Source organism: Botrytis fragariae (assembly GCF_013461495.1).
Source record: "Botrytis fragariae strain BVB16 chromosome Unknown tig00000012, whole genome shotgun sequence".
NCBI lineage: Eukaryota > Fungi > Ascomycota > Leotiomycetes > Helotiales > Sclerotiniaceae > Botrytis > Botrytis fragariae.
The window spans coordinates 1,306,219-1,331,654 of record NW_023500989.1 but is presented as its reverse complement, the minus strand read 5'-3'; the positions used below and the strand labels follow the sequence as shown (position 1 = coordinate 1,331,654).

Here is a 25,436-nt window from a genome sequence, read left to right as displayed (position 1 = left end):
ACGATATGCGTCCACTACCTTCATGCATTTTAGAGGTACATTGGTACGGAAAATCAATTGGTTATCAGTGTCTGTTCGGCAATGTCGGTTAGAATTGTACCCTTGTAAAGAGATGTTTGCTGATTTCTATTGGTTACAATGAATGTAGGATTTGGAAGGATAAATACAATCCTAAGAAGTAGAAATCCAAATACGGAACTTCTAGATATTAAGAACTGGGAGTGGGGTAACTCTTTGGAGATACTAAATACTTTTCTGGACGAACGACTAATGAGTTTGGTTCACGCGTTCTTACTTGTTTTGCTTCGCTAAGCTCCGGGTCGGATCGAGAGAACGAACGGTCTTTAGTTACTTTAGCTACTTCAGTTGGACTAGGGGCTTTTCCTTGTGTATGGGCCTGGTATTGGGTAATACTATTCATTGGTATTTTATTTTCATCAAAATCATAACGGTCACATTGGATTGGTGTCGAAGATCTTGACGTATTGCACGGTGTCTGAGGTGGGCTGGCTTATTTATAACTCTATTAATACTAGTTCTATTATTAAATTTCAACATTCATCGACTAAACCTGATTTTTACTGCTCTCTTTTTTACGCCTTGGTTTATCAGGGTCTTGGCTTAGCTCGGTTTGGCTTTGGCTTTAGTTTACTTTAGTTGAGTCTTGTGCTGCAGTCAGCATTTACCTAATTAAGTAATTAAGCATGAGTACGAGTGAATTCATCAGACAACCCCAAATTAACGCAGGTCAGGTGTAGTCATGACCGAGACATACAGGAACTGGACTCGTATGCTCACGAGGTTTTCGTCTTAGAAGTCTCTGTCGTGCTGAAATGTCCACAGGTGGCACAGCACAGCAAAAGACTTTGTGTAATCCATTATGGCGGGGCGTCGAGGCATTGGGGTGGGAATTGTTTCGAGCTTCAGTTTCAGATCCTGTTGAGGTGCCTTATCTAATGCCTTATTTATTGGTATGTAGCTGTAGGTGGATTGCATACTGTATGTATGTACATGATCTACAATGGGTCTTGGCTTTTTCTCTTCTCTCTGAATTTTCTCATTCGTTCAAACATTCAAAGTATGATGTATTCGTTCGTTCTCACATGGTACCCCAGGCTCAAAGTTAGGACGTTTCATCTTTTCATGTATGATGTAGAGATCCAATCCGAAGAGTCAATTGGAAAGAGTTTTCACTGGGCTATCTACGTAGGCATGCGAGGCTGCGAGCGATGAAAAAGGCGTCATATACGTATGTATTTTATGTATGGCACGACAACTCAACGCCGCAGTGCAAAATGCTGGGTTGCTGCGAAGGTGGGCTGGACGCTAAGTGCGGGAAGGATGGAGGATTTTCATAGCGTTGTTGGAGGCTTGGAAGTGGCCCGGGTGTGAGAAAATGTGATATGGCAGAATGAAATATGATATAGTATGACGGCAAGGCGGTGCAGTGAGCTTGAGTGCTTAAAATAGCCCCAGCAGTTTTTCTTTAAACTTTTTCGATTACATTTTGGGCTTTTGTATCATATTGGGAGCACTAATTGTGAGAGTACTAGAACCGTCTAAATCTCGGATCGGTTCATATCTTGGGATGAATGGGGCCCGAATATGAACGAATGAACGATCTGTGGCTGGAATACGGCACGGATGTCCGCCTACTTTCGTCTGGTCTAGCCGTTATGTTTTACATCAACAATACGTATAATTCCACGTGATTTTAAATTGAGTTGTTGAAGAATTTTCGCTATTGCAGGTTTTTGTCATTTGTGATATGTGTAGGCACTCGTGAATTTTTGCATGGTGCATCTACATGATGGTATTCGCGTTTGGATTTGCATTTGTGGCGAACTCGAAGTTGAGTTGAAGAAAAAAGGGTCTTGCATGTTATGTCATGTATATGTCATGTACTGCTATGCGATGTACTGTCATGTACATGCCAAACTTACGGCAAATGGTTATGTATTGTGATGTTATGTGTATGTAAGACCTAAAGAGGTTATAATCGAAGATACAAATGTTATGTCATGTAACTTGTAAGTATATGGAAAAGAAAACTATATGCGATGCGATGCGATGCGATGCGATGCTATGTAGATGTAATGCCATGCGATGTATACCGGATTCGTCCGCTGCTAAACACTTTATCTCTATCTGCTAGTGTGGACTTGCGGATCTCTGTCGAAGTTACGAAGCTGCGAAACAAAAGTTTGCAGTAGTATAAACCTACAACTCCATATCGTCTTTGCCACTCTACCTTAGAGGTTAGATGTGATCCCATTGTAAGCGGTGAAGGGTATCTACTGCACTCTACTGCGATCTACTGCAGATGTATTCGCGATAGTGGGGACCTCGATCCTCTCGAGTCTTGAGTCCTGAGTCTTGACGAGGAGGAATGAGAGCATTGACTCGGCATTAAACGGAGGGTAATGCGGCTAGGGTTTAAGTTTTGGAAAATGTGAGTCTAGCGACGATGATGTACATGTATAGTATAATATCTACATGTGAGACGGGAATACGAATTGGGCGACATGCATTTACATACATACATACATACATACATACATACATACATCTCCATACCATACAGCACTAGTCTCCGGAGCAGAGTAGTGGGGTCACTGGTGGGAATCGTAAAAGACACTACCTACCTAGGTAAGTCATGAAAAAGATGTGGGGAAAACTCACACATGCAGAAAGGGAGGTCCACAAACCAACATGACCCTTGGAGTGAAGAATTTTTACTTTTTTGATTTTTTTGAAAGATGAAACACCACGTATTTCACGGGGTAAAGAGTATGGGGCGAGAAAGAAACAAGTCTGTTTCAGAAATGATGGGGTAATTATTGGACGAACGTTTTGAGAACCTGGATGGGCGTAGAAATGAAACACTTGGAAGGGAATTTGTTTGATTGGCTTATAGTGAAGGGTCATTGGATCGCCCGGCTCACAAGTGGAGTTGAGGAAAGGTAGAATGTGAGGAGAGAACTGGTGATGTAGTGGGGAATAGAAGGAGGGAGAGAAGGAGATTGGTTGTTGGATTTGAGACAGAGCATGCTGATTTGAATGCTGTTTGGTGGGCACATGGTGTTTGATTCGGAGATATCGATAGATAGAAGGAACGATAATCGGAATATGAGTAAACATACGAGAAGGGCATGGGCAAATATGGAAACAAGTCTAAAGAGAAACTCCATTATTACTGGCCAAGTACATGTTTACTGAATCCGGGGGTGAAACCAGAAGAACGAACCCAAGACAAACCTTGAAAGTCGTTCAAGCAACACAATCTACAAACACAGCAGCAATCAGTCACAAACAAGTACTCGTATCACTGTCACTATCTAGGCATCATTTTCACAATCACGTCAAGCAAAGGGAAGAGTTTGAATATGAATCTCATGTATTATTGACCATTTTCCTGTGTGTTTTTTCCTATCTGATTGTTCCATCTCGTCTCATCCTACGGTATATGTGGAGTGAAGTCAAAATTAAATACAAAAAATTGAGTTTCTAAACAAGCAACTCATAATCCCCCCATTCCATGATAGACAACACAAGTCAAAAACAACAGATAGGACCGAATTAGGTACAAGAAAAACAGTCCCTTGAGATATAGAAAATACTGCATCAAAATGACATATCCGAAATCTGTAAAGGAGATTTTTTGGAAGGAAATCCCGATGATCTGATCGCAATCGGTCGATGTGGTGTGTTTTAGATCTTTCGATACCTCTTCGATAATACCGCGAGGTAGATCTTTCATTCCTCTTCATTCATTCATCAGTCATGATTGCATGTCATTGCTCATCGTGAGTGAGTCTTGGAAAAGAAATCGCGAGTAATCGTAAAACGTAAAACATTCTGAATTGGTATATGGATAGTATAGGATAGGATGTATGTATGTGCGAAGATAATCATCGATTGTGTATTTCAAAGCAAACGCTTCAATTTGGAACAAACTTGGAGAGGGGTATTTGCGTAGAGTGTATCTTTATGTCGTTGTAGGTATTGATAAAATAATATTCATGAAATAGTTCGTGATAACGTAGTCGTAATGAAACTTTTGAGTGGTAATGTATAAGGAAAATTGGTTGCTAGTAATAGCTTGTGGTGTGCGATGTGTAATGCGTAGAGTAGCCACCCCCTTCCGTTCCAAATGCCCGTTTCCAATCCAATAGAGATCCATCTCCTCCGAATACCCATCCTCCATCCCCATCCGTCCAATTTACAAAATATATGTATTCCCATTGCTGTCCAGCTGCGATCTGATGTTCGTCTTATGCCTGGCGAAAGTAATAATAATCAATATGAAATTAAGGAAAAAGTCCCAAGTTTGATGACCCGTCGCTAACTATGATCGATGATGACGATGATGCAGTAACAGAAAAAAAAGGAGAAAATGAAAATAACCATCCGTAAACCATAAAACCATAAGAACCATTAAGCCATAAAATAGAAAATTCAAGTAAAAAAATTCAAACGCTCGCTATTTCGCTCATTAACAAATTGAGACATTAAGAGAAGATGCGTGAGCAACAAAGTCTCTGTTCGCAATGAAGCCGTAAAATCGTAAAAGCCGTAAAGTTTTTATTCGAAGAGTAAAAGAATTTGTGTTGTCGAAGTAGAGTTTTTTGGATGACATGTTTAGGTTTGAAACTTGGAAAAGTTTAACCCGATGAGGTATCGCACTCTTCTGGACCATTCCTGGAATTACATTCCGAGACCAACTTAGCAAAATTCCTAACAACCTCACTTGGAACTTGATCCCATAGTAATGATCGAGTGTAAACCTCTGCGGCCGATTTCTTGGAATTCGATCGCATGGCAGCAAGTGATTCACCGAGGTTCTTTCGTCCTTGAGATGTTGATCTTGTAGCAGGAGAATTGTCGAGGAAATCTTGAGAAGTCAACCCATTGTATTGTGCTGCAGACAATGAAAAGAGTTGCTCGTTGTTTTGTTCTTCTGTTGGTTGCGAAAGACTGTTGGCAAGATCTCCAAGAGTTGATGATGTGACGCCGACCATTTCGTTGCCTCCCAAAGAAGGGTTTTGAGTGGTAGACCAGGAACCAGATGGGAGAGGAGCAATTGCGTTGGCAACATCAGAAACAGCAGAAGCGGATTGTTGAATGCCAGCATCCTTGAACACGTCTTCGAGGAGTGTTGCAGATGCAGCACGAACGTCATCCGACATTCTAGGAATGCTGGGAGAAGAACCCTTTGAAGCGACAAAAGCACCGACAAGGAGCAACATCAAGAGGAGACCTTGGGCAGCAGGCTTCTCTGGCTCGCTAAGAAGGGAAGTGTCGACCTTCTTGGCGGAAACCATTGAATTCTCAACCTTAATCTCACTTTCCATGGAAAAGTCATTAAGGAAGGAGATGTTGTCCCAATTGCCATCCATGTTCATACCATCAATGTCAGAGTAGTCGGCAGAGAAGCCAGTCGAACTGGGAACAGTTGACATGGCAGTGCTTTCCATCTTTTGCATGTGCTCTGTGAGGACGCTCACTTTCTTGCGGAGGTCGCCGGTCTCGAGGGTGTGAGTTCGCACCATCTCTTCCTTCTCCATCTGCAAGCTTTCGATGTATTGTTGGTAGTGTTGCTCTTTACGAGCCCACTCATCCAAAGCAAGTTTTGCCTCGGCCAAGTCCTCCTCGAGATCGTTAATCAAAGCAGTGTAGTGCTTCTTTTCGTCCTCAAGGCGCTCAGTGTGCTGCTTCTTTCGCTGACGTGAGTCAAGACTATGATAATGATTAGCCAATGGATGTAAGTAATGGATCAGATGATGTACTTACGCTGCTTGTCGGTTTCTCAACAAACGTTTTTGCTGCTTGAGCTCCTTAATTTCCTGCTCATCGGTGGATTGAGAGATGAGTTGATCAATGTTGGTGAGATTTCTCTCGGCCGGAATATCGAAACGGGCATTCTTCTTTCGGATACCATCACCCCTTCTAGACATCTCAGGATGCGATCGAAGAGTTGGGCTGTGTGGGCGCATACGCTTTGGAATACGATGATCCATCTCTGAAACGGACCAGTCCTTTTGTGGAGATGGATGACTTGAGCCATTGGCGGAGAAGAGAGGTAGTTGATGGTTTCCAGGGTTTGTGAATGGTGTTTGCACGGGACGTTGAAAGATAGGAACATTGACCTCATAATCAGATGGAAGCCCATCATGACCTTGCATTGGTGTGCTCATACCCGAACCATTTCCCATTCCCCAGCCGTGATTTGAATGTCCATATGTTGCGTTTTGTGCAGCCTCGATACGCATGAATGGGTTGTTGCTGTTGTGCTCGACAAAGGGATTGTTAGATGCCATTGGTTGCATGTCGACGTGTTGCCATTCATCAGCCTTGGGGGAGAACAATGTCGAAGATACTGCAAAGGATTCCCGCCTGCTATTGTCCATGGGTGGAGACATTTCTAAGCCGGAATCTAATGCAGAGTGATCGAGGATGTTATCATCAAGAATGCTTCCTTCGTCCTCTTCAAAGTAGTTATGGGGTTGAGTATCGACAGATAATGACGATTGTCTGTAGTAATTGTGCATTGGGAAGGCAGCCATAGCAAAGAAGTTCTTGCTGTGGTCTGTTGTGAGGGTGGGTTGGTATTGTGGTTAAGGAAGAGGTGGGTTTGAGGGAAGCGAAGTTATTTTCGGATGAGATGGGGTAAAGTAGATAAATAGTGGCGGTGAGAAAAGATAAATGTTATCGATAGATCGTCAACGATCACGAAAACTTGAATTATCGGGGTAGGGAGAGGATATGAAAAAGATAATTTCGTTTTGGGCGGATTAATCAATGATATGATTGGGTGTAGAGTCAAATCACTTGCTGTGTTTTTCTGTCAAAGAAAAAGACAAGAATAACAAAAGAAGTGACTGTTTATGAGGATGGTAATGTTTGATATGAATATTTTGAGGTAGGAATTGGGTGGGAGATGCTCAGTTGATATGTGAGGGACAAGAGTGGTGGTGTATGAGTGGGTTGAGTCTGGGTTCCGATGTACTTCGGGCGAGACAAACAGCAGGACGGGATTGTATGGCTTGATCTGAAGTGGAGAATGGAGGTACAAAGGACTGTAAGAAGTCTAAGTCTGTTGGGTCCCTTTTTGGTTCGAGTGGTCGTATGGGTCGTATGGTGGTAGGAGTGGTAGTGCAGAATTGCAAGCAGTTGCAGTTGCAGTAAAATGTGCAGCAAGTAGTAGAGCTTGAGCTTGCAGTCAGTTGGTGCAGCAGACAAGAGAAGTAAGAAGCACGTTAGAAAAGTAGGTCAAGTATGCAGGTAGAAATAGAAGAATGTAGTTGGTAGATATGGGTTAGATAATGTGGATATCTTGGGAGAGGGGTCTGGAAATCTGGGAAACGGATAATGAGGTGAGAGCATGAGATGGATGGGTCGTCGCGGATGTTTTTAAAAATAAAGAAATAATCAAATAATAATGATAATGATAATGATGATAATAATAATAATAATAATAATAATGAGCTAATAATGGATTAATGAATAATGAGACATATATGGTTAATATCTTTCAAGGGCCTTACTCTTCTTATTCTTCTTCTAGCTCTTCTTAATCTACATTAGTACGATACGACGATACTACGATACTACCATATTACGAGTGCTTGTTTTTGTCTATTTTCTTTTTACCCAATCCTTCACCCATGACATGATATGATACTAGGTATAAGTACTTTTGGAGGGGAACCGTGAAGGGGTGAAGGGGGGGGTGATGCGATTAGCATGGTTACGATATGGACCCTTCTCTCTCTCTCTCTCCCTCTTTCTTGTGTACTATACTTCTTGGAGTAATGCGTCAATGGATGAATGGGCCAAATAAAGCATTTAACTTATAATTGAGTAAGTGGATGGAAATGATGGGCAATGGGCCATGACAGCGGGTGGGGAAAGATTTATCGTACTACCCGAAAGTCGAAAGTCGAAAGTCGAAAGTCGAAAGGAACCTAGAGATCAACTTGTGGAGACTTCTAGCCTTTTGATTTATGAGATACTTTATGCTATTTCTTCTTTACATATGGATGGCACTTGATTCTTTAATTATTATATACTGCATTTTATTATAATTTCTTTTCCCCCAATTACTTTATCGAACAAGTAACGAAGTATATCTTCATGGGTCTGTATAGGTCTGTCTAATCACCGCTTCCAAATCTCGACGATCTATTGTTCGCGATACGTAGATTTCCAACTCTGTGCATCCGGAGGATATCGTCAACACACACACACACACACACAAAAACAGAAGAAGAGAAAAGAAAACAAGACTGCTTCTTTCCCTTTTAGACTAAACCTCAATTCCAGCGGTATGAAAGCGGGAAAGGCAAGGCAAGTGCGGGTGCTAACGATTAGTGCTTGCATTTCCATTGCATAGCAGCATGATAGTGCCTACTTTTACATCTTGGATGTAAATCTTAGATGGGAAAATAAAATGTCCAAGAGATCCAAAGAAGATAATTGATTCTCCATTAAGCATTCATTACAAATTGCATTTGAATCCAAGGCAATCGAATCTTAAGATTTCCCGCTCAAAGCCTTGAATAAGTTGCATTTGATCAGTCGAACCCAGGTAAATCAAGATGTTGCATACGATACGGGAGTGAGGGATGATATGATGAGGGAGGGGTTCAAGCTTTGATTGGATCATTCATGCTCTTCTCCGAGGTAATGGATTAGATCTGACAGGCTGACTGACTACTCTAACTACCCAGAGTAGATTACGATCATTAATAATAAGGTTACTTTGACAAGAGAAGCTCGATAGACAAGACAGAAAATAGTTCCACTATTCGTCGGCATTCGGTTATCTATCTTTTCTTTTTTTCTTTCTGTCGAATATTCCAAAAAGCGAGAGAAGAATTCGCAAAAGGGCAATAGACCCGTTAGAACTTGCTTGGACTCAGAAATTTGTACTTCGAGATGCATTTACCATTACAATTTACCTTGGTAACACAGTAGTAAGAAAACATTAGACTACCATTTTAGCTCTGGGGGTTTGTCTTAGAACCCTGATCTAATTGTGTGGGCTAACCATAAGAGAATTCAGATGATTTTTCTCCATCAACCGCTTCCCGCTCTCAAATACATCGTGCCTAACAAATTATCTCGACTCGGATTATATAAAAAATGGGCACTGGATCAAAATAATCCATCTCTAATTCTCTATAACTCTTTGAGAATTGCCCATGGGAACGCAAAGTCAACATGGTTGTCTTGGCTCCTTCCTATTCCCTGCTCTCATCAGGTTGGGCATCTATGGAGTTATGCTTGATTCTGAGGGCTTGCATCAAAATCCTAAAAAGAAAGCCGCCGATAGGTTATATCCTCACGTTTTGCATACGATTGTTTCTTTACCCTTGTCAATCTTTTCTACACTTTCTCATCATTGGAATAATCTGTTAAACTCCGGCTTCCCGTTGATACCACCAGGGCTTGGCTCGTAACGAGAAAATGATGGTCCTTGAGCACCAATCAAATGTTTTGAGGCAATCGGTGATACCCTCGAAAAAGGTCACTTCAAAGATCACGCGTATTGCTCTTGTGGGAGAAAAAAAGCCCTTTTGGGGGTATCATTTGTCTACTTTCATCATCTTCAGGCAAAGGAATCGTTATTTGATCCTACAATTGTGGCATTTTCCCTTCGCTTAATCTCAAGATTCCCCTTCATGATCATCTCACTCATGGTCGCTGCTGATCAAACCATCTAGATCGTAAATAAAGCACGGGTAACGGATGGTAACGAGGTAAACCGTAAAAGATGTTTAGATGACAACATCAAATAAAATGCCTTCTTCGAATCTCATCTCATACCACCATCCCCACCTTTTCCCATTTCTTGGGCCTTGCCATTCGGCAGCAAATCCATTCATCCACGACTCATGAATACTTGTATTCTCACTACACTAGGCCTCCTCAAACGGTCGCAGAATGCAGTATCTTTGTAAGAGTGTGAATGTGAAGCCTCAAATGATAGGTGATACTCCTAGGTTCACTTCTACCTAATCTACCTAATCAAATGATCGTAAGCTCTGCGTGCCCAAGTCAAGGTAGGGCAAGCTAATCATTGGTAAATCAAGCCCTCAAGTCTTTCGGTAGCTTTCCATGACACCGATTCATACCATTCATTACCGCACAAAGATCCAACCTCATGGCCTCGTCTCCCGCTACCTGGAGCCTGCCGGCAGGCACCTTACGGAAAGATGGACGGGTACGAAACCGATTTTTAATCACTGCTATTCAAGAGAAGACCGCAGGGTTGATTCCGGTACCCTAGTATCTGTCATTTCAATCGGTGAGAGCCCGAAAGCCCAGCAGCCCAGTTCCAGCCCTTCCTGAATTGAACTGCCGTTACTATACATCTTGTCTCTTATAGTACGGAGGTATCGGTAAATCGCCTACCACCCCTAGTCCTTAGAAAAATGATCTCTTAGGGCGCATGAAAGAGTTGCGCGTATGACGGCATTTTCAATTTTGTTTCATTCTGGATATTTTCCCTTGAGGAATAAATTTCCCGATAGACTTTCAGAACCTCCCTCCTCTGTGAAGTGGGCTTGACCTAAGGACCTCCCCAGGATGAAGGGGGTCTAAAGCTTTAACCGACTACGATGATGCTAGTAGAGACACTTCTAAACTTTCTTCTAGAATGTCAGAAGAAGACCGAATAAACTTCGGGTAAACAATTATATTTCGTACATGATCCTCTTTTACTTAAGTGCGAACAAAAATGCTCAAATGCTATTATGCTACATGTAGCTGAATCCCATCTAGAGTACCTGGGGTCCTGGATGTACCTGAGTGGGGTGCACTTGGCTTCTTTTACGGAGTAGGCGTTCCAGGTTTTGCTTACACTGGCAGTCGCGCCATGGACGCGTTACAATTGAATCATGATCTTATTGTTTTTTTCATCTAAGTTTCGATTGGAAGAATTGAGGGGGCTGGGAATTTTCTTACCCATGATTCATGATTATCATATCACAACAGTTATGATTTTCAAAAAAGCGTTTGTTTGGTGAGATAGTGATGGAAAAATGGACATCGAGATTTCACTTGATTCACAATCTTCTTCTTCCTTCAGAAACGCGGTATCCTCTGTTATTCTCAGCCCACCTAAAGTGTATCTTTCACCTTGGCTTCTCCAGACCTTCAAACCTGTCAAATGGGACTACCCGCGCAGCCGCGGCCTACTTCCTCCAAAGCTACAGCCTCTTCTTACTACACAGCTTTTTAGTCTTATATTTACCAATTATCTAATGTTTACCAATTACCAGCTTCCAAGCCTTTCCAAAAGTTTCAAAAACGTCAAGGTTGAGGCAGAATTTTCGTATAATTTTCATAGGAATTTTTGTCTTCACATTCTTCACCGCTCATCTATTTTAGGATCTGATGTCGAGATCCGGATGTTCCGCCTGGGATTTGGGAAGCGAACATCCAAAGACCCAACTTTGAAGGAAGAGAAAAGAAGAGCAAAGCCACTAATTACGAAGTATACCAAAGTACTGTCCCATGAGAATCTTGAGAAAAGTGAAGCCTGATCTGAGAAGGATTGTCGGTCTGTGTTTCAGACTTTGAGGAATGATGCAAGCCAGAGTCAGTATCTACTGAGAGTCAGGTTTTATTTCGGAGGGATAGGCTCGAGATGCTTTTGAGAAGGGTCTTCTCGAGGGCCTCGTAAATCTTCCCATTTGATATGAACATGGAGGGGAGCCAGATACAGGTCTATTGAACCGTTAGAACAATACAAATTTGTCTAACATGAATCAAAATATGCGGTTCTAACTTACTCACGAGGCATGTTAGCTTCTCGCCTCTCCCTGTCATTTTCAACCTTTAGATTTACGACCTCTCCGACTACATACATGTGGATCTATCTGTCAACCCCATAACAGGTGTCCCATATTATAACAAGTGCTCTTATATAGACCAATGACGTACGTACAATATAGGTTTATTGTGTGTAGATCGCCAGAACCCCGACGGATAAAGTATAATTTGACAATTTCACTAAATAATAGAGCATGAATAAGAAGCAAATTACGAAATGCCAAAGTGGGTTCATCCGATCTGAAGATTTCGAAACGAAGCTCAAAGCTCGAAGAAAATCCCCGAGATTCGCCGATTAGATTAAATTGATCAGAGGATTTTCGGATTTTCATGAGTTATCGTATCGCATCTACCGATATCGTACTTGTCGGCTTTAAAGTGTTGTGGGTCGTGTTGGTTGGGGACGGATGACAATTTTTCTTTCTCAAATCAATTGATTGATCGATCTTCCAAGTGGGATACATTACATTTTCACCCCAGCCAGATCCATTCAATAGATATCCATTTCAAATGAAGCTAAGAAATTTTGCACATAACTTTCCAGCATTACAGTACCGAGTACGGAGCACGGTACCAGATTCAAAAGGAGTAAACCCATATGGCATAGGTTGTCGAAGTATGAAATAATGAATGATGGTGCGGTGAAGACATCTCGGTGCAGGTAGCCGTTCGCTACTGTTTCGCTACTGTAGTGTTGATGGGAAGCCGCAGCTCCACATCGGGTCTTCTACTTTCTAAGCTATCAAAGTTACCAAGCTACCGGAAACGTGATGTGTGGGTTCCCGGTGTTGACCGCTTGGTGGCCTGTCTATCGCCGCGGGGTTGTTTTTCAACTTTTGTTTTGTTTACTTTGGTAGTATAGTGACGATGATGATGGTGGCGTGAAAAATTTGAGTAATTAGAATGTATATAGGCGAGCAGAGGGGAGGGGTATTCAGCTTAGGGGGGATCCTAACCGGGACAAGGTTTGAGGGGAAAAGTTCCGATGTTGACCGCTTGCCGAACTGCGAACTATGGTTTACAGTTTGTCTCAATTTTTACCTCATGCTTTACTGTCGCGGGGAAAGTCTACTTGGGTGTGAGAAAACTCTTCACTGATTCCTGGGATTTTGATGCTTGACCGCCAAATGAGCCGTCCTCAACCGGCACGAACCTCTGATTGAATTCAAAAAGATTCAAAATTGTATGGGGTTTAAATTTCTCTTGGGTTTAGCTTCTTAAAGAATCACTCACCTACTTCGTCTTTGATTACTGATCCATTGACTGGAATCATTCGTAAATTCTTTTAGGCAACTTGAAAGGGACCACCGGTCAGTAGGCCGTGGCAAGATTCTATGAGCTATGTCAGATTGAGGCAGGTGATTGTATTGTGACCAGAAGTGAATTGATGGTATTCATCGGCGCATGACATATCTTCAACGCTAATATTCGAACGATCACGAAGGAAGAAGAACCGTGGTATCCGATGAGCGCATATTACGGCACATTGAGCGAAGAGAAATGAAACCTCACGAGTGTGAGGAGCTTAGGATCACCAAAAGCTGCTCCAACGGTCATCAGGGTCTGAATCGGTCGAAAGTTTATGGATCGTATGGATCGTATGGAGATAATGTGAGAATGTGGAACCTGTGTTCAGATATCTTGAACCCTGTGTATAGAGGATCAAAGGAAGATGGGGAAAGGAGGGGCTATGAGAAGACCGAGTTAGATTGAAAGAAGGAATTAAAGGACATCACGAGAGATGAACTAGAGCGACAGAGCCCAGGCAAGCGCGACGATCTATAGAGACTGATGGATGAATCTCAAGGCTTCGAGGTCTGGCATTTGAGTATGGGTACTGGAACGAAAGGAATATCAATGCTATAGGTGGTGATCTGATGGGCTGTGCTACTCGGAAATGGATGGATCTAGAAGCGGCGACTTGTGTATCTAGGCACCCATACTATTTCAGGAAATGAGCATCGATCTTGATCTTCAACTTTGCCTCTTGATGCTATAAGCATGTCCGTATCACGAAACCACTGATGAGTGCTTCTGACTGAACTCGAACGGAGCTGGGGTAAGGGGTATGCACCGCTGATTCGCTTGGTGATCCTCTGTTGGTGCCAAACAGGATAATTGTCGTTTACCATACGCCTCTCTTCAATTTTGATAATGAAACCTTATGATCCCCAATCGCAAAGCTTACAGCCTCTTCTTTCCACCATTATCCGACGATTATCTTCTTTCCAAATCGATCTACGCAACTCGGAGAGCGGTGAAGAAATCAGAAAAAGCGCTTGGCGATTGGAGCGGGGAGAAAAGCAGCTCCACTCCACTCCACGAGTACCGATCAAGGTAAGTTATCTCGTTATCGGACTATTTTCAAAGACTCTTACCCATAATGACGAACTGCTGTACGTTATGGTGTTACGAGGTTTGTCGAGTATCGTACAACTTTTCGTAATAGAGTTTTTCGTGTGTTAGTCTGGTAGTTGGATTCTGATAAAGAGATTGGAAGCATAATTATCAAGTCTAACTGAGTTTGAGACCTGCATGTACTATAGAGTGAAGCATAACGCGGAACTTCACAATTATAACAAGAAATAGTATACGAGGACCCTTGAAACGTGGGGGGGAGAAGGAGCCTCAATTCGGATATCCGACAAAAGACCACCGCATTGGCGTGCTGCAAATTCCTGCAAAGGTAAGACATGCACATGCCATAGGCGCAGAGATCACTAGATAGTGGCAATTTGCCTTTCAACAGAGAAGAGAATCGCATCGCTCGCAAGCAAGCACGGATATCTTCAGTGGCATGAAAATGGGGTCCAGCCCAGAACTGCGTGCTTTTTACGGAAGTATGTGCGACGTACAGTACAGTGCATTAGCGGTGGCGCTTGAAAAAATAATCACTTTATCCATTGCCGCTTCAACATTTTATCTTTCTATTCAACAGAGCTCGTACTGAAGCATTCCCAGAGTGCAAATATTGCCTCAAGACAACCTGAAGACAGCCTAGTAGAAGTCGCAATATTGAAGTAGAAGCGGAAATCCGAATAGGAATGGAAAAACAAAGGAGCTTCACCGCCACCACTAGATATGCATGTGGTATGCAACATGTAAGATTTTGCGGATGGGTCTTGGTATCTGCCAGTAATTCTCGTGATCGGCCGAGGTGAGGTTCGCATTGGGACGGGGTATTAATATATTTGCTACATTTCTTATGTACTGTAGCTGTATCGAAGTGGAGTATGGTCTGAATTTCGCCTATGATTGTACATGAGTAACATGACTAAAGCATGGCAAAGAGGGACATTAGTGGAGTATTTTGAATGCCAGAAATAATTTCAAACAGCATCCAACTGAAATCCTGTCTATAATAAGTTGAGACGCCACCAACTGGATACGGCTGGCGACGTAAGGTTAGCCTACCAGTGCTTACTGGGCACTCTCTCGGTTTCATGTTACTTCAGGTGATCTTTGCCTATACGTAAACCGTAAGTCTTTTCATGGTGTATGTGCCACAGGCAATGTCAGGTTCGTAAGAGATGCGTAAATGAGGAAATGCTCTTCCTTGGCATGATATTCGTGACTTTCTCCGGCCATTTAGAACGCAAAGTCAACCGATTAGAGATATGTTACTTGCACGTGGATGCATCCCAAGAACCAGATGTTTGCAACATCCTCAATACCAACTGAGACTTCTCCACTGCGACATGTTCTTTGTACGCTATTGCATACAGTATACCTGAGTGCTTTGCTCCGCTCAAACCTTTCACTTTTGCAGAACTGCATCTGGTCAAAGGAATCTTCCGTCGAAGAAGCAAGTAAATCAAAACGAATATACACCCCAAGGACTTATGAAGTTCTCAACACTCCACTAATATAGATGCATCACTCATCGAACGATTCGCCAAATGAATGATTAAATCCTGTTATTGGTTTTCAAATCGGAACTAAAGACTGAATATCGCTTTGGAAAGAGGGAAAGATGACAAATTAATGGCGAAACAGATCAGGCAAGGATGAATCAGCAGGAAATCGAGATCAACGACAGAGACGGGATTCATGTAATCTTGTATGTATTTTTCTTTCCTATTTTTCCTTTAACAATATTTTGAGGTCCCAGTTCGATTAGCTGAGACATGAGAATCTTGAAGTTAGAAACACAAGGGGATTCGAGTCTGGGTATCCCAAAAATGTTTTCGACGTCTCTAATAACCCTAGTAGCAAGAGACAATGTAGCTTCGACGCTGCTAGCAGTTTGGAGACAACAGCAAAAAGAAAAAATAGAAAATGATTTGAAGATCTTTGTAAAGAGACCGCAAGGGTCATCGAGTTTTTGAAAAGTGCTCCAGAATCAAGCCTTACGTTTGTTAGTATCAGGAAAATTGCACGTAATCTTGCTGTGCGAGAATTCCAGGTTCCGTTTCTCCATCTTCGTCGCCAAAAAACTCCTCATCAATGGCATCTGAATCAACGTCATCGCTATCTACCTCGTCTTCTTCATCGCTCGAGATATCACTCGATTGATCACCGGGAGAAGATTCACCAGTAGCTGCATTCCTACGAATAACACTAGCCTTGATGCGGTGGGGAAGTTTGCATCCTTTCGTAGTGCAAGTACCTGTGTTGCTGAAATCCGGGCATTCGTGAACGTGTCGCTCTGTGCAAGTGGTTCCCTTGTCGCAGTATCCATAGATTCCGAAAGACCGGCAAACCATTGCTGTCGGTGAAACACGAACGTGGGTGTAACGACAATCCGAGTTTGAACAATTGCCCTTGGCAAAATGCAAGCAATTCGGTGTTCTTTCAGAAGTAAGATCGTGAGACAGGTCGCATGAATCTCCATTAGGACATTCACCTTTGAGAAGAAAAGCTTTACATACTCCAACCTTTGAAGGGTCGTGAATATATCGGCATTTGGGGCCTTTGTTACAAGTACCTAAACAATATGTGGTTAGCTGAAACCCAAGTCGCTCCTCCTCCAAAACCTAAAATAAAGTAACAATTTGAAATGTGGGAAGAAAGGAGGTACCCGTATTGGTGAATGATTTGCATGGCTCGTTGATCTTAACGATTCCGTGCTTCCTGCGACCGAGTTAGCGATTTCACACAAGAAATGCAATTGTGGAATCGCATTTTTTGAAGCCATACCTAGTGGCTTTGATTATCCCTTCGCGATACATATTTCCATTCTTGCTTCTATAGAATTTGACACCTCCAATCAAAGTAGTCTTGGGGGTAGTATTTGCGGAAGTAAGATCACCTGAAGTAAGTGAGCATTGAACACAAAATGGTAGCTTGCTGCAAACGATGAGTTCTCACCAGGGGCTTTCACAAGTTTGCTACCGTTCTTTGTGACAATAAATCGGATTCCGTTGACCGTAACTTCATAATTGGTTGTTCCAGTGGGTTGGACCATGGAAGAGCTAGAACTCGCACTTAGGCGTTGCAAATGTCTGCTCAGCTTTAACTTCTCCCGTTCATCCCTTTGTTTAAGTTTCTGTTTTCTGGTTTCCTCAATGGCTTTGACGCGAATCTGACTATCTTTCTCAAAATATGACTTGTTAATCAACTGAAGATGACGATCGGTTTTTGTGATGTAACCAGCAGAGGAGGATCGCTCGTTCTCATCTGCAGATGCAGTTACGTTTGATGAGTCCGACTGTGATGGTGGGACGGAGGTACCACCGTTTAACACAAGCGTTCGATGCCGCACGATACCAGCACCGCCTCTTCCGCCTCGGTATCCTCTCGTAGAATATGCGCTCCTATGACTACCTCGACTACCTCTCCAGCTACTGTTTGCATAGGGATGGTATGCATAAGCTCCATGACCTCCTCGAGTATTCGATTGTGGATGGTAACCATTTGCAGGCGAAGGGACATGTGTTTGATTATGTGGATCGGTTGACTGGTTGTTCTTATGTTGATTGATTCGACCTAAGTACTGTATAAGCTTATGCCCAAGTCGGAAAAGAGAAACAAAGAATATTTGTCTTAATGATATTGATAATGGGGTACTGTACCAGCTAGACGACTGATTTGTTCTAAGATGGCTTGGTCTTCTGAAGCCATGGTGGAATATTCCTATCAGTTAGTATATGAATGACGCTCTGATATATTATCGAGGCCTTGAAATAATATTATATCACAAGACTTATTAAATTGTCAGTTAAATGGGCGTTTGTTTGTCCGTAGAAGGATTCTTGTAATCAGTAAGGAGATGCAAGAGTAGTGCCGCATAAGATTTGTCATCAAAGTACAAACGCCATTACTAGCGTCAATCGGCAGTCTGGCTCAATATCCGACAAGGCTGCGACTTTTCAATATCATTGTTGATTGAAAGGCAACGAACAAAGAACTGTTGATCTAGTATTTGTTCTTCCTAACAACCACAAACTACTTACCTACCAGAAGGACACACAGAGGGAATCTCAAGTTCCAGAGAAGAACGAAATCCTGTTTTGGTTTTGATAATCACTACACACATACAAAATGGCAGACGCAGTCATTAAGCCGGATCCAGAGGCAGCGGTCGCATCACCCAGGTTCATGGAGGATGATGATATATATGAGGATGCTGGAGACATGGTGATCAATGAAGACCCTAGTTTTCAAAAGTTATGGTTAGGTCGTGTTCCCAAGTACGTTTGGAATGCATGGAATGAAATGAGTGAAGATTTGGATGAGGAGATACAGATTGGTACCATTCGCAATTGTCGAGAGAGAATGCCTGACGGCACTATCAAGGTACGGACACTACAGTTTGCATTTAGAAAGTCAGCTAACTTGAGCTATAGGACTCTTATTCCATGTTACTAAATTCCAATCTTGCACAGCATCAGACTGTTCCCAAGGAATATAACCTCGATATTACCAACTCGAATGTCAAGAATACTTTCATTTTCTCGGAGCAAGATCTTCCAGGATTCAAATCGAAATCAAGACAAAAATTTGCTCTGGAGACTGCAAATATGCCAGCAAGATTAACCCGTGGAAAGATTGAGAAGCCGGCAAACAAACAACCATGGGATCCCAATAGGAAATTCCAACCTCAATTTCGGAAGGCAATTCCAAGTATGTTAATACAACAGCCATAAAATCGGACTTTACTGACAGAACTCGAATAGAGAGAACAAATCTTTCCGGTAGGGTTGTACATGAATTGAGTTGCATTGCCGTACAAAACGAAGAATCAGACCGTCTTCTGGCCATCAGGACTTTGGAAGCTATGAAACCCAAAGTCGGCACGAAATTTCTCAATGAGGATCTTGATGTGGGCCAAGGTTTTATTCAGCCTGGTACCATCAAGGCTTCGGATGCTTATAGGAGCTTCATTGTAAGATATACGACTCATACCTACATTGCTTTGCAACATTTGTACTAACCTAATCAGAAAACCAAGAGTTCCACTGCTAGTGGGAAGCCACAACTTACCAAGGCCGCTCGTATGCCAGAAAATGAGCTTCTGGATAAGATCTTCGAATGTTTCCGTGAGTATAATTATTGGTCCATGAAAGCACTTCGTGCCAGACTCCAGCAACCAGAGGCATATCTTCGTGAAACACTCGAGAAGATCGCGTTCTTAGCAAAGACTGGTCGTTTCGCAACACAATGGTCATTGAAGCCTGAGAACAGACCTGACAACTATGAGGTTGCTGCTGGCGATGCCATTGCACCTGGCGAAGATACAGACCTTGGCGACGATGACGAAGATGATGATGAGGATGTCAAGTTTGAAGACGTCTAATTGTGTGACTGATCTTGCAGTATGTATTCTACGGCGTTTTGAGGGGCAAGGTCGCATAATGACGGTGTCATTCACATGATCAGGTTGACATACGGGAAAGCATAATGGCATGGCGTTACAATTGTCCTTCGTGGATTTAGGTTGGTTAATGGCGGAACTCATTTGTGAGCAGAGATCCAAAATTGAGTTGTAAATTATCATAATATCAAAGCAAAATTTATGAATGATTCATGTTCCGAGTACATACCGATTGGAAATGATCTCGGCGGGTATCACTCTGGATAATCCGATGTGGCACTCAATGACGAACGAACATTGAGTTTCTAAAAGAACTCATTATAAATTTGTAACAACGTCCACATAATTGTCTATATCCACATCTGAACAATTCACGTAGACGTCTATTTTTTCACCATTCAATTGTAAAAGTATGCTGGTAGATGCTTGACCTTTTCTTTGATCTGCCAGATTGCAAGCCATTGGCTTTCGCATTCCGTCATTTTGTCTGGCACCTATCTCCACCCTCACACCAATAAGAATTTCAAAAAATGGCATATCTAACAGGAGGAATTGCCTTCAGAGCAATGACTCCTAGTCCGCTCTGTAGATTCAGTAGAGGGGTTGCAATGTCGGCCAGCTTTGCCACACCCCTGCGACGATACCAATCTTCGTTAGCAATGGCGTCCTTTCCCCTCAAGCGTTCCCTCCTCAGGCCGTCGCGTAACTACCAAATACCTATACGACTCTTCTCAACAACTCAACGCGTCGACTCGTCCCCCAAATTTACATACGGTATCTCAGCATCGTACTGCGCCAAAGAGAACCGCTACGACCCTACCAAAAACCTCACACCCTTCAATTCCTACAATCCTATCCCCGTACCTCTCAAGCCCGCCAACCGCAGGCCTGCCTCTGGCCAAGATGCATTTTTCGTGGCGCCCATATCTAATACCTCAGATATCGCTCTCGGAGTCGCAGATGGGGTAGGGGGATGGATTGATTCAGGTGTCGATCCTAGCGATTTCTCCCACGGTCTATGCGAGTACATGGCGCACACGGCATCGGTGTCCAATAATATAGATGAAGCTCCTATTTCTGCGAGAAGGCTGTTGCAAAAGGGCTACGATTTAATTTGTGCTTCAGGCAAAGTGCGTGCGGGGGGAAGTACGGCTGTTGTGGGGATTTTCAACTCGGGGGGAAATATGGAAGTAGCGAATTTGGGAGACAGCGGATACATACAATTGAGATCGGGAGCTGTGCATTCGGCGTCTGAATTTCAAACGCATGCTTTTAATACACCGTATCAATTAAGCTTGGTGCCCGAGGCGGTGATAAGACAGGCGGCGAAATTCGGGGGACAACAATTGATGGATTTGCCAAGGGATGCAGAAGTCATGAGTAAGGAGTTGAAGCATGGAGATGTGGTTGTGTTTGCTAGTGATGGGGTTTGGGATAACCTAAGTGGAGGGGATGTACTGAGGATTGTGAGCAACAGAATGCAGTATAACGGAGTTTGGGTCAATGGGGCAGGGGGCAAGGGGACTGGGGTGGGAGAAAAGCTTAGAGAGACATTAGAAGAGAGCGATGACGGGTCAGCAAGTTTGAGTTTGCAGAGTTCTTTGGCCGTAGATATTACTGGGGAAGCTAAGGCGGCAAGTCTTAGTTTGAGGAGGGATGGTCCATTTGCAAGGGAGGTCCAGAGGAGATATCCAGATGAGAAATGGAGTGGTGGGAAGTCAGACGATATTTGTGTTGTTGTAGTGGTGGTCGCAGAGGAGGGGAAATAAGCGCAAGATCAAGATGACAAGAGACGGAAACTGTATTTTCAGAAACAACTTTTGTATGATATGATGGCGGTACAATACGAGAGAGGACAATTAGAAGGTTGGGGAGGGGCTGGCATTGTGTAGATACCTCTTGCATGGAAACAGGCGGGTGGCCGACATCCTCAAACGGTCATTTAGATTGTAGAATGCTACGCAGCGTATAATGATTTATAGAGGGATGGTTTACATACAGATGCCTCACTATCGCTTCCAATCTGAACTTTTCCACAATTTTGGGAGATGGGTAAGAGAACATGTAAATTTTGTGATATTTGAATTTTTTTCTACAGTGCATTCCTCTCCATTGTGCACAAGGTTTATTTATTCCCGTCGGATGATCAGTATGCCATTCCATCACCACCGTCAGCCACGTAGTCCACAAACCCAGCATTTTCGCCCTCCCTTCTCAATAGATATCCGAATTTTTCACTATTGTTACCTACCCATCCTGGAATATCAGTATTCTCCATCAATATCTCATAATCCTCGCCCTCCCTATCCCATAAATCCAAACCCTTCCTGACTCTATCCACTATTCTGGCTTCACTCCTATATACCTCCCGGTTCAAAGTTGTGTGCGAAAAGCTTGCCATTTTATTCAATGTCTCCGCAATCGTTGAAAAGCAACTCGAACAATGCCAAGACGCGTTTGCTAGATTTCTCTTTTGAAAATAGTTAAAGAGCCTGAAACCACCTTCTCCATTTCTCAGGTCGGCTGGAAGAATGGTTTTTGTGGGACCGGCGTAGATTGTTGCTTGAGGATGAGGCCACTCGGGACCTCTATGCAGAAACTGGAAACCGTAGTAGTAGAAGCGACTGCTAAGTGTGAGCCGCTTGTCAAAATCACAAGCTCGTAGGAGGTCAAGAGTCTCGGGACGTGGGATCTCATCAATGTCCGAAACAAGGAGTACATCTCCAATGTTCGCGGTTTTGGTGCCGTTGAGCCTTGGTATCACTTGCGTGAACATGGCATTGCGTTGATGATCTTCATAGTCCCATGTCCGTCGAGAAGTCAAGGGCCGGTTCTCAAGGAGATGATAAATTATTTTCGGAGAAAATTGAGAAAAACGTGACTGGTTGTCGAGAAATAGAAGAGGTTTGGAATGCCCGGTGAAAGTCATATTAGATTCAACTAGAACAAAGTAATCGACATGGTCTACAAGAGTGTGGAGACGAATTTCGAGCCAGTCGAGCTCTGAGCTCAGCATGAATAGATCATAGACCTTTCGGGGTCTTTCAGGTTGATATTGACGCCAACCTTGCGCTTCACATATATTGTGACGTGAGTTGATTATCTTAGAAGAGAACCCAAGTTGTGATATGCCCGAACTGCTGTAGAAGAATAAATTCAAGACTAACAGAATTGCAATACACGGCAACAAAGGCAACAATTTTCGAAGCAAAGCACCAGGAGTTCTTCTCATGAGAGCTACCATGATCCCCTAAATATTGAATGATGCTGATCATTCATCCTCTCACGTTCAGGGAATTGCAACTGATGTATCAAAGCAATACCTGTCTAATGAATGGTTGAAGAGAAGTTGGTAGAGGTACAATAGTCACCAACAAAGTGATATGGCGACGCGCCGGAAACGTTTGCGCAGCAAATTTAAGGAACCGGAAACAGTAGAGAAAGAAGTCAACGCCTCCATTTATGGAGGTCTTTGACTGCGCTTACCTTGTATTTATTACCTTCTTATAATAGAAATTAGAAAGAACAAGTCTAATTTGATTCACTGCCTCCTTTCAACAAATGATTGAGAGACAGGGGAGGTAGAAAACTCTAAATACTCGGTTGCAAAGCTACCTTCCTTGGATCAGCTAGAGCAAAATTATTACTAATCTCATAATAATCTACTGTCAGTGTACCACCATGTCACCGATTAATTAGAATCATAAACCAACAACAAATCAAACTATGGTTTTCATGAAAATAACCCGAAAATACAGGTTTCAATCGTTTTAGACCATGTATCAACTCGTATTTTATACTGGAAGTAAAATCAATAAATGGTCTATGAATACTCTTCTAGAATTCTCAATTTCGGCCTGTTTTTTGATCACTGGAGAGGGAGGTTACATTTCGTAATCCATATTGTGTTTTCCTGGTCTGTCTTTCGAAGATACTTCTATTTAAGACTTCAGTTCTTGACGACGTTGAAGTATGAGGATGAGTAGGTACTTGATCGGAATTTCATTCGCTTATGTAGACACCAATGTCACTGCTTGGCTACAACTGAGCCTCTCGGCTACTACAGTTGTGCCAGTGTTGGTGGGTTTCATTCACCTTTCGAAGACTTCCTGAGCAGGACATCAAATAGCCCATGTGGCAATCGATCCGAGTGATTGTAAGGAATGAATCTGTCTGGAAACAACGAGTCTATACAAGTTATTCAATTGATCTTGCATGCCCACAGCTCTTCAAACGCCGAAAGGTTGCTTACGGTAGGCTAGTTCGGGGTATAGGGATGTTGTGTTCCCAGGTTTATCATGTGAGGCTGGAGTGAGTACTTCAGCATGATCTAAGATCGTATAGCCGGCGGTTTGATGATGTTTGATTCTTACACCCGATTACAATCTCTCACTGGGCAGTAATAATTCTACCACTCGGCCCAGCCAATTCGTTGATATTGTGATTTTCTTTTCGAGGCTCCTATTCACCACTGCATGATGAACGATATCGTTGCAGCTCAGCATTTGCCATCTAGATCTTACAAGATGTTCTTATAGTCACCTGGATGACGGGAAATACATACTCCAAGAAAAAGTATTCAGCAGCGTGTAGCATTCCATGGCCAACTTTTGGATCTGTCTTTCGAAGCGCTTTACAGGTTTTCGGTGGGTGCTGTAGATATGCAGGATTCAAAGATGCATGTAAATGTTTCTTGTGTATTTGCTCCATTGTTACAGTAATCATGTCTTGTCCAATCCTTCAATATACAAAATCAGTCTATATCTCACTGCTGTTCTCTGCTCAATCTTCCTTATCTACTAGTACAGTGCGAGATATATCCAAGTTTTTGGAGGAACTTCCATTCAATTCCAAACTCACCGATGCATCGTCAGGTTTTCTTTACCCAGGTGGATGTTAGTCAGCCATATCAGCCGGCAGAGAGATTCAATCAGCTACAAAGATGAGCTATTGTTTTTCTGGATAGGACTCATGGCAATTCCTTCTCCTTTAAGCGCTTTTGTTTGCTGCCCTTCTATAAATCAAATAGCCAAGCAGTTGCAAGTCAACATCGAGTTTTTGTATCTCGCCATATCAGACTGTATGGGTACATCTGGACGCAGTGCAGCAATCTTCTTGGACCTTGCCGATAGAATTGAAAGATGGCCAGTTTATCTTTTTACTATAAATATCTATCTACTTGCCAACGTATCTTTGGCTTCGCAGTCTAGATATATATTGATGTTAATATTGAGAACGTTCCAAAGTATGGCTTCTTCAGGTATGACTACTGAATTTTTCTTTGGCTCGGTTGTTGCTGAGAGAATAACTTGTGCACTCTTTGGTCTAGCAATGATCGTTCAGAAAGCAACCAAAACTCAGATAGGTAACTATCTTGGGATTATCACTTTTGGGTAAGGTCTACACTACCTACTCTTCACAATCCACTCAGTTTACTGACTTTTTCAAATCCAGCTACATGTCCAGACCTTGACTCTATTATTGCAGCTATCGTGTCCCAGAAGCTTGGTTGGTATTACATGTTTTACACTCTCAGAGTCCCCGCCTTCTTCTGTCTCGTTCTAGTTCATTTCTTCCTTTTTGAATTCTAAACAATCTTCAGACATCAAGGACTCCTTCTACCAAACTAAAATTGCTTTCTATTGACTTTCAACCTTCATTGCCTTCTCGGCTCCCCAATCCAATACATATCAGAAAACTGGACAACATAAATTCGTTTTCAGTCACCACATTCAACAGCATTCAGTTTATGGCCTTTGCCTATATACAAGGATCTATATCGAACTCTTTCATAGAAGTGTATGAATTCAGTCAGATACAGGCACGCTTGGTATACATA

General features: G+C 42.6%; 8 protein-coding genes across 8 annotated transcripts; 4 read left to right on the top strand and 4 right to left on the bottom strand.

Moving 5' to 3' along the window:
- Positions 1-833: 833 nt before the first annotated feature.
- On the top strand, positions 834-1,330 carry Bfra_002639 (uncharacterized protein; the record flags this gene model as incomplete). The annotated part of the gene is made up of 2 exons (XM_037333055.1): positions 834-971; positions 1,211-1,330. 2 exons carry the CDS (start codon positions 834-836, stop codon positions 1,328-1,330), a joined length of 258 nt encoding a protein of 85 aa, XP_037195183.1.
- A 3,334-nt stretch (positions 1,331-4,664) lies between these two features.
- Positions 4,665-6,566, bottom strand: Bfra_002638 (putative bzip transcription factor protein; the record flags this gene model as incomplete). Its single annotated transcript, XM_037333054.1, has 2 exons — positions 4,665-5,739; positions 5,794-6,566. 2 exons carry the CDS (start codon positions 6,564-6,566, stop codon positions 4,665-4,667), a joined length of 1,848 nt encoding a protein of 615 aa, XP_037195182.1.
- Positions 6,567-13,995: 7,429 nt separating this feature from the next.
- On the top strand, positions 13,996-14,642 carry Bfra_002637 (uncharacterized protein; the record flags this gene model as incomplete). The annotated part of the gene is made up of 3 exons (XM_037333053.1): positions 13,996-14,291; positions 14,431-14,527; positions 14,550-14,642. 3 exons carry the CDS (start codon positions 13,996-13,998, stop codon positions 14,640-14,642), a joined length of 486 nt encoding a protein of 161 aa, XP_037195181.1.
- A 1,563-nt stretch (positions 14,643-16,205) lies between these two features.
- Bfra_002636 (putative ccch zinc finger protein) lies at positions 16,206-17,904 on the bottom strand (the record flags this gene model as incomplete). The annotated part of the gene is made up of 5 exons (XM_037333052.1): positions 16,206-16,768; positions 16,862-16,914; positions 16,981-17,092; positions 17,152-17,769; positions 17,856-17,904. The coding sequence occupies 5 exons, from the start codon at positions 17,902-17,904 to the stop codon at positions 16,206-16,208; spliced, it is 1,395 nt and encodes a 464-aa protein (XP_037195180.1).
- A 420-nt stretch (positions 17,905-18,324) lies between these two features.
- Bfra_002635 (putative transcription initiation factor iif protein) lies at positions 18,325-19,579 on the top strand (the record flags this gene model as incomplete). Its single annotated transcript, XM_037333051.1, has 4 exons — positions 18,325-18,579; positions 18,630-18,906; positions 18,960-19,168; positions 19,226-19,579. 4 exons carry the CDS (start codon positions 18,325-18,327, stop codon positions 19,577-19,579), a joined length of 1,095 nt encoding a protein of 364 aa, XP_037195179.1.
- A 548-nt stretch (positions 19,580-20,127) lies between these two features.
- On the top strand, positions 20,128-21,366 carry Bfra_002634 (putative 5-azacytidine resistance protein azr1 protein; the record flags this gene model as incomplete). Its single annotated transcript, XM_037333050.1, has 1 exon — positions 20,128-21,366. The coding sequence occupies one exon, from the start codon at positions 20,128-20,130 to the stop codon at positions 21,364-21,366; it is 1,239 nt and encodes a 412-aa protein (XP_037195178.1).
- A 377-nt stretch (positions 21,367-21,743) lies between these two features.
- Positions 21,744-22,841, bottom strand: Bfra_002633 (putative glycosyl transferase family 17 protein; the record flags this gene model as incomplete). The annotated part of the gene is made up of 1 exon (XM_037333049.1): positions 21,744-22,841. One exon carries the CDS (start codon positions 22,839-22,841, stop codon positions 21,744-21,746), a length of 1,098 nt encoding a protein of 365 aa, XP_037195177.1.
- A 985-nt stretch (positions 22,842-23,826) lies between these two features.
- Bfra_002632 (uncharacterized protein) lies at positions 23,827-24,307 on the bottom strand (the record flags this gene model as incomplete). The annotated part of the gene is made up of 3 exons (XM_037333048.1): positions 23,827-23,965; positions 23,991-24,058; positions 24,206-24,307. 3 exons carry the CDS (start codon positions 24,305-24,307, stop codon positions 23,827-23,829), a joined length of 309 nt encoding a protein of 102 aa, XP_037195176.1.
- Positions 24,308-25,436: the final 1,129 nt, after the last annotated feature.